General features: G+C 41.6%; 1 protein-coding gene across 1 annotated transcript; it reads left to right on the forward strand.

The window, feature by feature from the left end:
* Positions 1-697: 697 nt before the first annotated feature.
* On the forward strand, positions 698-8,917 carry LOC137279095 (B-cell receptor CD22-like). Its single transcript, XM_067811574.1, has 10 exons — positions 698-870; positions 1,400-1,566; positions 2,722-2,970; positions 3,145-3,402; positions 4,229-4,483; positions 6,721-6,975; positions 7,920-8,054; positions 8,249-8,279; positions 8,669-8,727; positions 8,847-8,917. The coding sequence occupies exons 1-10, from the start codon at positions 698-700 to the stop codon at positions 8,915-8,917; spliced, it is 1,653 nt and encodes a 550-aa protein (XP_067667675.1).
* Positions 8,918-12,665: the final 3,748 nt, after the last annotated feature.

A 12,665-nucleotide genomic window follows, 5' to 3' on the forward strand; every position in this document is an offset into this window, starting at 1 on the left:
AGCTATTTATACTAAACGTTTTAAGTCGGATAAACAAACACGATTCGGTTGTGGTAAAGGTCTGTTTGAAACAGCACAAGTTAGTAGGATCAGGACAAGTTCCGCTGTACAGGACACTAAATGCATATTGTTGACAAGTGTTCTTATTATGTGATCAAATCATAGGAAATTGTTCACTCGCCTTATATTCTAACAAAGTGATATTATGAAGATTGTTTTCGGGCTATCCATTGACTGCCCATATGTATTTATTCAACTGATGCATCTATGTATATATGTGGACATTGTATACATGTGGAGATGTCAGCATTGATGATCTGTCTGCAGAAGTGGAAGGGTCAAGGTCGAACATGTGCCCTTGACTGCAATGACTATGTGGCTGGATGACGTCGCCTGCAGCGTCAGGAACACCGATCTGCTGGATTGCAAACACGGAGCATGGGGAAAGACCGACTGTGGAAACGATGAAGCTGTTGCCGTGGAATGTTTTTCTTTTGCAGAAGGCAGGCGCATTTTAAAGAAGAATTTACCTGAATGAATAACTGTTTTGTCGTTTCAATCAATGTTGACCATAATGATCAGATCATAATCCAATGTTTGTCCAGACTACATCATTGAGTAAATTATGTAAGCCCCATATCCATGACTGTCTCCAAAAATGTGATGTTCGTCTTAAACAATCCAACTTGTCAATTGCATGTTGAAATCAGGATTCTCAGCTGCTCGACTTGTGTCCAGCACTAACCAACGTTCACGAGGGACCCGGGGGATTCTGGAAGTGTACTACAAGCAGCAATGGGGTCGAGTCTGTAACACCGGTTTCGGCGTCAAGGAGGCTGCTGTTGTGTGCAGGATGTTGGGATACCTCACGTAAGAAGAGTAGCATCAGTTGCCATAACTCGCCCTCACCCCACCCATAGCCCACCTACATCCCACATCCCACACCACCACCACCACCACAGGCATCGCATAGACCGTAGTCTCTTTCAACCTCCACATCTGGTACCTACAGGTTTCTTGGTTGGTCGGATGTTGCTGCACTCTAGCTATATTCTAGCTATACCATCTGTAAATAATCGTTATCAGAGAATCCAATGACTGACATCGTGCGCGTCAATTCTAACTCGGATGGTCATGGCTTCAAACATGTGTAGTAGATTTGGGGTATGTTTCAAGAGAACATGAATGCATGAATACACCTTTCAATAAGATTCGAATCCTCACTGTCAGAGTCAAGTACCTAAACACCAGCATACAAGGCCAGCAATCTAACCCACTAAGCCACCGTGACTTTCAATCTGACAAAAGTCCAAGGACCTGTACCTTACTTAGAAAGGGTAATCCAAAAATATGCCATCTGTAACATGTAGATGAAATTACAATGACACTTTCTATATAGCAAAGCCTCCAGTGTAATGCTGCTCAATGTGACCTCACCACGCCCTATGGTTCTGGACAGAGTCCGGTGTATTGGGACGGAACCGTCACTCAACGATTGTCTACACTACCCTTGGAACGAGACTAGTTGTTCTCCCATATTAGCGGTCGGGGTCAGCTGTCCAGCAGGTGAGATATCCGGCTTATTTCCCCTGTTGACTAATCGTGTATTTACAGGGAATGTCGGTGAAGAAATGATACTTACAAACAACAGCATATCGTTCACACACAACATGATAATCTCATTAGTCAACTGGATTTGTTGACTTATTTTTCTGTACGTTCGCATCCTGCAAAGCTTGCAATGCCAACCTCTGATTCTAACCCGCTCAGAAAGACAGGCTACGTTTCAGACCTGGGCCTAGATTTTCGAAGCTCTCTTAACGCTAAGCTAATCGTAGGTTACCGTTAAGGTCTGACACTTCCGAATATCTTTGCGCTAAGAGAGCTTCTAAAATCTATTGCCTGGGTCCCTAGATGACCATAACATAAAACATGGACTTACGACTGTCGTAGAGCTACGATTATCGTAACTCCCTCTCCCTGGCAACCTTTGAAATAACACAAAGTGACTTAGTCAATAAGCCCTTGTTAAAAAGAGGTAAAGCTAAGACTGGAATATGAAAATGTTTGTATAACGTATATTGATACGCACTTTATACACACTCAGATTAAGTGACAGAAGTGATAACTTATAATGGGAACAATTCCTGCTTCTTGAATCATTGTTTGAATTTCATAACTTTTGAGGTTCAATCGGCTTTGTCGTTCAAAAGTGTTTCATTGAAAGTTACCACACTCAAGTCCTGGGTAAAACTTTCAAAACGAAATTTTGAAGTTTTGGGCATCAATTAATTACAATGGTGTTTCCTATTTCGACTTGTACCATGTCTTCCTTAACTGGCCTGCTTTTGTGTTTTATTGTTTTTGGGTGGTTTGGTTTTTTTTGGTGGTTTTTGTTGTTGTTGCTTGTTTGTTTGTTTTCAAATGGTTTCCTCTTGGGGACAAGAAACGGCTATGTCTTCACAAAGTTCATAATTTGATAAGTGATAAAGTCGTGTCTAAACTGTATTCATGCTCGAGCAGTGGGTTGTTGGGAGATTTCTTATGATCATTGGATTTCGTGGATCAATGGGCACTTCAGTTTTTCCTATTTTGTTCTCAATTTCCTGGGTATCATTCCACTCATAGTAGTTCAGGCACTTTGATTCAGCTAGACATAACTTGTCCTTCTAAACAATGTAAACAAAGTTCCAGTAAAGACTTCTGTAGCATATTTTTCAGAATCTCACAAGATTCATCTGGAACCGACCGGGAACATCCTTAGCGTGCCCCGAGGGCAGGACATCAGCGTTAAATGTGTGTTGGACAACAGTGTCACTACCCCACCCCTTTCGCCCTTTATATGGATTTACAACACGCAATACTACCGTGGACAAATCTTTCGGAAAACCATCACATCGAAATCTGATTCTGGAAATTTGACCTGCAGCTTTAAGAATACACAGGCCTCAACTTTCATCAACGTCCTATGTACGTAAGGCTTGCACTGAATAGGTCAATATTCAACCGTCATGCATATTGATGCGTCGTGTTGATGTCAATGTATGTAAATCATTTGTGACGTCACGATGACAGGAATACCGTTTGCAACATGGTGTCAATTCCAACTGGTTACCCACAATTACTCAATTTCCATGTCCTCAGATCCTCCAAGAATCCATTTGGAGCCAGACAGTGTTGACGTAGCTGTTGGAGGAGACGTTGACGTGTTGTGTGTAGTCGACGACGCTAATCCATCAGTGACGACATTTACGTGGCTACACAACGGGTTTCTTACCTCGGGGCCGACGTTTCGCCTCCAGAACGTGTCCAAGTCAGACCGAGGAGAGCTCAACTGCTATGCTGACAACGGACAGAAGGGAATGACGCCTGTTCGTGCGGGCGTGATGATAAATGTGAAATGTAAGGGGGTTTATGTGTGCGTGCGTGCGTCTGTGTGTTTTTTTCATACCGCATCATGTTCATAATTCCCACTGAGTATGCGAAGTCAGCATTGTTATGAACTATATTTCAGTAATATGATGGCGAGTCAGTATAAGGAATGAGAGCAGGAATGAGTGACTACGGATTTAAGCCGCATTTAGCAATATTCCAGCAATATCACGGCGGTGGACACTAGGAATGGGCTTCACACGGTGCACCAAAGGGGGGAATCAAACCCCGGGCTTTTGTGTGACGAAGGCCATACTAATTTAACCACCAGGCTATCCCATAGTCCTTCGGAGAACCGGAAGTGATCTAAAAGACTAAGACATTGATCACTGTTGTGAAACCAATAACCATGGTACTGGTGTTGATGCTGATCATATCAAGGGCCACTACAAACCTTGAATTCGAGCAATCAAACACTTGATCCTGTCACTTCTAAGGTACACAACTGTAGGATTCAGACAGGTATCTTCGCACATATTTGAATGGTGAAACATAAAATTATTTAATGTATATTTAAGTCACTGCAATGAAGTCAATTGTAGCTCCATGGCCGACGAAGAGATTAGACGTACACAGAATATATAACTGAGCATGACTGTTCTGGTAAAGTTTATTTTATACGTTGCTTGTTTCTCAAGCCGACACCTCCCTGTCATGATTTCAAGACTGTGACTGAACCAAACTGATTCACCCAATTATCAATTCAAGAACATTTTCCTGTATGATTAGTGAACATTGGTGATATGATGCTCATGACACATTACAGCTTCTGTCAGAATGTAGAATTGTACCACAGATCCCCCTGAAATACATTTGGAGCCAAGACAGGATCGGATCAACGTCCTGCGAGGTAGTGACGTGACTGTTGTATGTGTTGCCGATGCCGCCAACCCTCCCGTCTCCTTGTTTATGTGGAATCACAACAACGACATCACATACGGACAGACGTTTACAAAGACCAATGTTTCCAAGTCCGACTCCGGCCGTCTATACTGCACTGCCGACAACGGTGAAGTCTCTGCCACTGTGGGGGCACAGATAGTTGTTGTGTGTGAGTATCGAACTATCTGGTGTAGTGGGGGATGCCTGTACGTTCATCCGTTTTAGATTAGGGTCCCACGATCTATAGGGGTAGACGTGACGCCCTATATTATACACACTGAGACGTTTTTTACGCAACACCTATGATCTATAGACTCCATATACTCATTTATATTCATATCATGATTCTGTTTGTTTGTATGATTATGATGTTCCTTCGGCCGTATCATGTATTTGTTTAGTGATTAAATGCAAGCACCACGTGCAGTAAGAGAACCCAATCCTTAGGGAAATATTATGTTAAACTCTTCTTACAGCTTGATAACTTGGAAAACCAATCGATTTCGTGGTGATATCAACTATTCTGGTTCCCAAAATAAAAACTCCTCAAACATGGTAATATTGGCGTGTCACTGCGGGTTGTTAAAAGAGATACTGGCAGTCATTCATGGACTATCAGAGCCAGACGTCAGCAAGCTTATGAGGTTTAGCACGTCATACAGAGCATACAGTCCTCCTCAGAATCCCAGTCTTCTCCTTTCACGTCAAGTTGCGTGTAAAGACAGCCTTCTTGTTACCTTCAGAGTTCGTGACTTCATGGCATAGTTCGCGAACAACGCATGCTCACAACGGAATATTCTGGAGCTAGTAGTGCTCATTGATGGTGTTGGTGTGCTTCTCACGAGACTGTAAATCTGACCTTGTTATGATCACACAAATCAGCTTTGCCTTCACATCCTAGAAAGGTTTGGTGTACCACATTTCAATGACCATCCTCTGAACACCAGTCATCATAGACAAGAATGCAAGGCCACATAAACGTCTCTGAAGTCCTACGTCAAAGAACCAACAACCCTTGGTGAGAGTCTAGATCTCCACCCCATATAGTATGACTGGAACGTTATAGGTCGCAGAATACACCGGGAGGATCCTCCAGAACCAAATCTTGATGTACTGGGACAATACCTCCACCAAGAATTATAACGCACCACACTAACGTACATTAACGTTACACTGAGAGCCGGGGATGTTGCAGATGGTGGAAGTTACACCAGATAACGATACTTGTGTGATTTCTTGAGAATCGTGTGCCTGAATATTAATAATAACAGCAGTATTTAACAACAGCTGCCAGCACCACTAACTGAGTCAGTTTGGGGGAATATTTGCTTCTTTCGTTCCTTTTGTATTTAGATTTGATATTTAATTTTTTGTTTATCATATTCCGCTTTCTGGACTGTCTGATCCAGACTAGATTATGTATACGTTTTGTTGTCCTTTAAACCAAATATTGCTAAGGGTGGCGTTTTTGTAAAAGCCAGTGAATGACGATAGCGCCAGTCTATCAACTGGAACTTTATGTATGGTTCCCCAGGTCCAGGCAAACAACGCCTTCATGTGTTTCTTTGCCATCATAACAGAGCAGGTTTCATTTCCTGACATTAACATGGACTAGTCATCAAGGGGTTATTGCAATGCTTTAATGCATGCATCTATGTATATCACACTTGATTGAGTAATTGGTACATAACTATTTGGCGAAAAATTCGGGAACTACGAGGGCTGGCAGAACGTTAAGCCTAAACAGGACAGATCAACCAGGTTGAACACAACTTTTAACCCAAGCAAGTACAATCATTAATGAATCATAGACACAAGAACTGCAAATGTCGTGTAATTGTTGGTTTTCTACCAAAGCATCTTGTGACCCAGCCTTTCAAATAAACTGGCCTTCTACTAACACGGTGTTTATCACTGAACTATTTGACCTCTGTATCTATATTAGTCCAGAATGGAATCCCCTGATCAAAGCCAACGAGATCTTACTTTCGCTTTCAATTATGATTTATCAAAATTATATATGAGTATTTAACACATCACAATTTAATTCTGAAGTCCAGAATCACTCTGCACCTTCGGACAAGGGATCTGACAAAATTAAACATGCGGTCGTTATAAATATATGCTAATAAAGAAAAAAATGAAAAAGTGTTTTCTTCGAAGCTCAAAATATAAACTCGTTTCTGTGTTTTGTGTGAGTCCAGAATTAATTGCATCGTGTTATTTTTTCCCTTAGTATTTTAACAAGAATATTGTGACAGGCGTTTTGAGGGTCAGGGGGAGTCATTATGTTGGGCTCTCAAATCACATTGTGTAAATTTCATTGTGTGACTGTACAACTACATGATCGTCGTCGTTGTTGATATCAACATCATAATCTTCATCATTATTATTACTTTATCACAGATCCGCCTGAAATCCACCTTGAACCGAGTGTTGAGATTCTAAGTGTACTACCTGGTGGCGATGTGACAATTGTCTGCGTCGTTGATGACGCCAACCCCGCCGTAACATCGTTCACCTGGAATCATAATGGCATTGTTAGCTGTGGACAGAATTACACAAAACAAAATGTTTCAAAGTACGACCCTGGAAGTCTGTCGTGCACTGCTGCCAATGAGGAAGGAAACACCACTATTCGGACCACTCTTTCTGTGGTTTGTAAGTGCATGCCTATTTCCTGTCTTGTATTAGTGAGTGAACATCAGAAGGCCATAGACTTTGATTATTGGTCCACCATGCGTATTACCCAAAACGTCAAACTCATTTATTTAACATCGTTTGAAGACGCCTCTATGTTCAATGTCAATGTCATTTCATTCCAAGGATGACACGTCTGGAATGAAAACTAGTTAAGTGAAGCAACATATGTCATATTTGGGATTTCACTTTCTCAGTAAAGTACAAATTCTAGTGCTTTTTGGTTGAGTCCCATCCGGGATTCGAACCCTCACCCTCAAAGTCAGGCACCTAGTCGCCAGCACACAAAGTCAGTCACCTAACCCGCTCAGCCACCGCGACTTCCACAAAATGAAAGTCGGACAACTGGTAGTCTAGACTGCGTACTTTGTGTACCCCTCTGATAAGTGTTAGGTTATCCATATATCAAACATCTTAGCACCAGAACTATCTATATCCATAAACAAGAATTTCACTCATGTTTATATTAAAGTTCCACATGACTGTCGTCGTGAGTTTAAATATTTACTTGAAACTTGAAGATATTAATCTATTGTAACACCACAGAGGTTAGGATCATCTGTAATACTGTAGAAAATGAATTAAAGGTTTAATTCCTGATCTTGTGCGCAATGATTCAAGGCAAACATGTTATGGCTACAATCCACAATGGCTACAGTCACATGTTAATGCTACAAAACCATATTACAATATACGTTGGCTCTCTGTATTTATCACGTACGTATATTGAGAAGAAATTCAATTGTAACGTGTGTGCCCTATGTTATACATGTTGTACATATTATGTACATTTACTTTGCATACATGAGCTTATGACCTTCGTGCAATAAACTGCTTGAACTCGATTGCAGATAGCTGTCACACCCACTGTCTGTGCATACCTATATGTCCTGACTATGTTTCAGCGGTGAGTGATACATCAAAAGGCAATTCTCACACTCCAACATTGGTCATTGTGGCGGGGACTGTGGCAGCATTTCTCATTCTCGTACTCATCGTTGAGATCATTCATTTCATCATGAAGCTAAACACAAACCCAGGTAATATGCAATGCACCCAGTCCTCTTAATAAATAAGTCAAAACTAAAGTTATATTAATTAACCGACGCAATATTGAAAAAAGAAATCAAACAACCCTCCATACATATTTGATTATGTAGTTTGATGAAATTCGTGTTTAAATGGCCTCTTCCGTGTTTATCATTCAGTTACATAGTCTGTTTTATTGTTCCAGATCAAAGACTGAAACATTCGGAATCAAAAATGTACGTACAGTAGATAGTGTTCTCATCTTTAACAATGGAAACAAGCGGGCGCGCATGAGTGTGTGTGTGTGTGTGTGTGTGTGTGTGTGTGTGTGTGGTGCAAGTTTCAGTCTGTTTGAGTGTGTCTGTACTGTATAGTTACACTACATACAGTTCTCCCCTTTGTCAATGGGATCGTGTTTGTGTGTGAGAGAGAGGGAGAGAAAGTGTATGTGTGTGCGCGATCGCGCGCGCGTGTGTGTTTGAGCGTGTTTGAATGACCGAGGGTTCGATGTTGGAGGAGAGTTCCACGATTTATACAGTGAGTGCCATAGCCCTGCCTGCTTTTAAATACGTTGACATCGTTCTGAGGCTTGTTTGTCGTTTAATAGTGATGTCATTAGTTTCAGGATATTCAAGAGAGTCCAGGTGAGACGTCAACATAACCATGCCTCACTACCAATCCCAGGTATACATACTGTTCATTCCGAGAAGTCTTTTAGTGGGTGATACTGATTCTATTATGCAAGAATTTGTAAAATTACTTAAAAGATGAATGATCCTTGTGCGTATATATGTCTGTTCCAGAGTCTCGCCATGTCTATACGACTGTAGGACTGGACTTGGCTAACTCGGACGTGCAAACTGAAGATCTTTGAGTCGTCGAAGGGAACATTAGTGTACTTGAGTACGGACCAAGCGGGACTTCCGCCTGCTACTGTGTTCTACCATTGTTCATGTGCTAGAGTACGGACCAAGCAGGGACTTCCGTCTACTACTGTGCAAACAAACGTGGCCGAGCATGACTAAACTTGGAAAAGGTAGCCTCCCGTCCCACTATGGACTGACTGTCTGCACGCATTGTCACTGCCAATTACGTACAGTCATGTTTTTGTTCCGTTTGCCCTCTAGGGGAAAAAGTGCAGGAATAAGTTTGGCACCAGATTGACCATTGAGAACTTCTGTGCATATGGCTACATGCTGTTGATCACTGGATTGTCTGGTCCAGACTCGATTATTTACGGAACGCCGCCATTTAGCTGGAATATTGCTGAATGCGGCGTAAAACTAAACTCACTCACTCATCCAAGGACTCCATTCCCAGATCCGTCAGTGGTTTCGGCTTCCTAGTGTATGCACAGATACGACACAATGAAAACTGAAATGATAATAATTTTCCGTGAAGTTATGCTAGTCCAAAGGGACCTTCAACAGCATTCTCTGACTCACATCGGCCACTCACAACTGGTGAATACAAACCATACAACCTAGTATTCTAAGGCATACCCTAGAAAAGACACGAACAACAGCTCATGGACACATCTTTATTGACAGTATCTTCCAGGAAACATAGCATAGACTACTCAACTTATTGTAAGTTCAAATGGTCGAAATCAGGTCAACGTCAGTTCCAATACAAATCAAGGCAATAATAATCTCTTCTTAATATTTCGCAAAAGTCTCAGAAATTTGTTTGGCTTTGTGTACTTTATGGCTTTCTTTGGTGGCACAATAAAACCAACGTCTCTCTCCATAACAAGGTAGAGCGTTCTGAATGCACCGTTCAGAAGGAAATACTCAATATACTTTGCTTGGCATCCCGTATCTTCGCTGTGCTTCCATTCCGGCTTTACCTCCAGATCTGCTCCAAATCTTCGCACAATAACAGGTTTCACCCGGGAACAGTTCAGTTCCTGTATCTCCCGTTTGAGATCTTCACCTGTTTCGAATGAATCTTGGTCGGTGAGGATAACAAAAGCATCGCCGGCTGAAAGGATCTCCCATTTGGTGGATGGTGTAAATGTCACCATGTTATAGGTCACCGAAACGCTGATAGTCCCCGTGCTGTAGATTCCTCGGCCCTGGAGTAGACGTTGTATCCTTGACTGATACACTAACTTAAAGTGGGTTTCAATATCATTCAGTGTTTGTAAATGCAGATCGCGTTGAAGCATGCTGAGAACGGTCACAGTGAAGGTGTCGTTGAAGATGCCGGTGTCATTCTTTGAATCAGCCATCACTGGTCGTCGTGTAAAGGTGATGCGTTCAGAGTCGTCAGTCAGAGGAAAGTCTACACTTGTCTTGTTGAGGTGTCCGGAACTGAGTTCGCTGTAGTGTCAAGCACAATGATCCAGAACCTCACCTTGAAATCTTTTATAGACAAGTCTCAATGTGTTTATCACACTGACGTAGAACCATGACGAAGACAGGCTTTCATCATGTAAGTAGTGTGGGCGATGCTCAAATCTCAAGAAACACTGTTTTATGAATGCTGATATTAATCGAGAGTTTATATTTATTTCATAAACTATCTGCTGAGCGAGTGAGTGAGTGAGTGAGTGAGTGCAGTCTTACTCCGCCTTAAGAAATGGTCAAACAATATCACGACGGGAGGTCATCAGAAATGAAGTTTGAAATTTGAAGCACAATTTCAATGACATAAGTGTGCATTCCTCCAATACCTATAGCACAGGTGACTTGGTGTCTCACCATTTCCTCACACCAACTATTACACCTAACTGCTTGCTGTATACCAGACACGGTCTCATCAGTTCATGTCTAGAGGAATATGCTCACATCTCGGTCAACACTATTTAGGAGCCGATATTAGCAGGGAGAGTATATTACAATGCGTGTGGAAAATATGACATATCGCCGATCTGATGTCATCAGTGGAGTGGTACTGATTTTAGTATTTGATAAAACTGGAATGGTGTTTACAACGCTTTGTCATATGTTTTAAACTTTCTGTTTTTAGGAGTGTGGGACAGTGTCAGTTAACATCCTGTCAATGTCTGTGTCACTCTCCACATGCAATAAGATATCTGAATTGATTACTAATGTCAAAAAAGTCTCAAAATATATTTTTTTAAAAAACAGGATAGTTGTTCTAAACAAAGAACTAAGTCGTCGTGTGCGTTGGAGCATGACGAGGCACCACCCCTTTTAAAACGAGCATGTTCAAAACATTTCGACGATCATAAAAGTTGAATGCTCTGGGACTCAAACTGGAAATGGGCAGGAATATCAGCCGTTTATCCCTACATCCTCTGTATCGCAGGTAAAAAACATCTTCAACAGAACTTTTTTAAGTTCAAGACAACAAATACCTATTGCGTTTTTAATGGCTTAAGTCTAAAAAAAATAATTACTTGATAAACAACTTGAAGGGTTTTCTGAGTGAGTGAGTGGGAGAGTAATCTTACACTGCCTTAAGCAATGTTCCATCAATATCACAACGGAAGGGCACCAGATACGAGGTTTGAAGCGTAAAATGACAAAAATGTGCAAAGTGTTCTGGACAGCAGATTTGCTTTCATCCAATACTTGTGAAGCTGGCTGCAAAATACCTGTGTTGGGGCACAGTGATTTATATCAGGTCTTTAGTCCTCTTTATAGCCTGCCTGCATAAATGGATAACCATCCAGTTATGCAAGTTAGTGTTCACCTACAGAGCATGCAGGCTACTGCTAGCGAATCCCCGACCACGCAATGGACAAACGCCACCAAAGCGCAAAGTACAATGACCTCGTACTGGACAGGACGGAGTACACAACCATGCTTGTCTCACCAGTTCACAAACTTGACAGATGGGGGATGTTTAGGTCGAACAATTGCTATCTATGTAATGTGTGTCGGGTCCTTAATGTCATCTGACTATCACGTCACCATTGGATAAGACATGATACGTTGTTTGTCACCAGATCCTGTTCAATATTGTTTATTATTTATTTGGCAGGTTTAGCTGAGGAAGTGCAGTTGTGAACGTTCAAATTCATCTTACTAATCATTTTCTTCTTCGTGATCTTTTGTGGTGATGCTACCTGGCAAATGTTTGTGTCTTCTTCTTCGTGATCTTTTGTGGTGATGCTACCTGGCAAATGTTTGTGTCCTTGAAAGGTTTATACAATTTGACATGAAGGATATGTATGAACATTTCCTGTGATTATATACCACCTGGATTTGAAAAATGAAAATTCTGTTCATACTGTCAGCAGAATAGTCAGGTTTGTTCACGGATGTTTCATGATATGCACTTTGCATACGTTTCAGTGATTAAAAAGTGACTAGAAGTTTTAAAATTATTTGTAAATCACTTATCGCCGTTGGACGATGAGAAACGATTACTTGACATTGGCATGCTGAAAGTTGGTAAAAGACGGAACACAGTGGCACAGTCTCTAACCGTCTCACCAAATCCCCAGACAACTGCTTCGCAACTGACTCCACAGTGGGAAGCACATGGTGCTAACCTGTGATTTCCTGACCGTCACATTGCTGGAAGACGTTGTGCGTAAGCGGGTATGAAGTTTGGACTCCCTTGACAAGTCCACCACAGTGACGTTGACGGAAAGACCGTTAATATGCCACATACGTCAAACAGCGCATTCGTTCGTTCCATGAAAA

Source organism: Haliotis asinina, chromosome 1 (genome assembly GCF_037392515.1).
Source record: "Haliotis asinina isolate JCU_RB_2024 chromosome 1, JCU_Hal_asi_v2, whole genome shotgun sequence".
NCBI classification, from domain to species: Eukaryota; Metazoa; Mollusca; class Gastropoda; order Lepetellida; family Haliotidae; genus Haliotis; species Haliotis asinina.

What these genes read in the sequence shown, in the direction of transcription:
- LOC137279095 (XM_067811574.1), top strand. Translation starts at nt 698, where the DNA reads ATGTTGAAATCAGGATTCTCAGCTGCTCGACTTGTGTCCAGCACTAAC. An exon ending in CGGGGTCAGCTGTCCAGCAG is followed by an intron (nt 1,567 to 2,721) that starts GTGAGATATCCG and finishes CATATTTTTCAG; the next exon opens with AATCTCACAAGATTCATCTG. An exon ending in CGTGATGATAAATGTGAAAT is followed by an intron (nt 3,403 to 4,228) that starts GTAAGGGGGTTT and finishes ATTGTACCACAG; the next exon opens with ATCCCCCTGAAATACATTTG.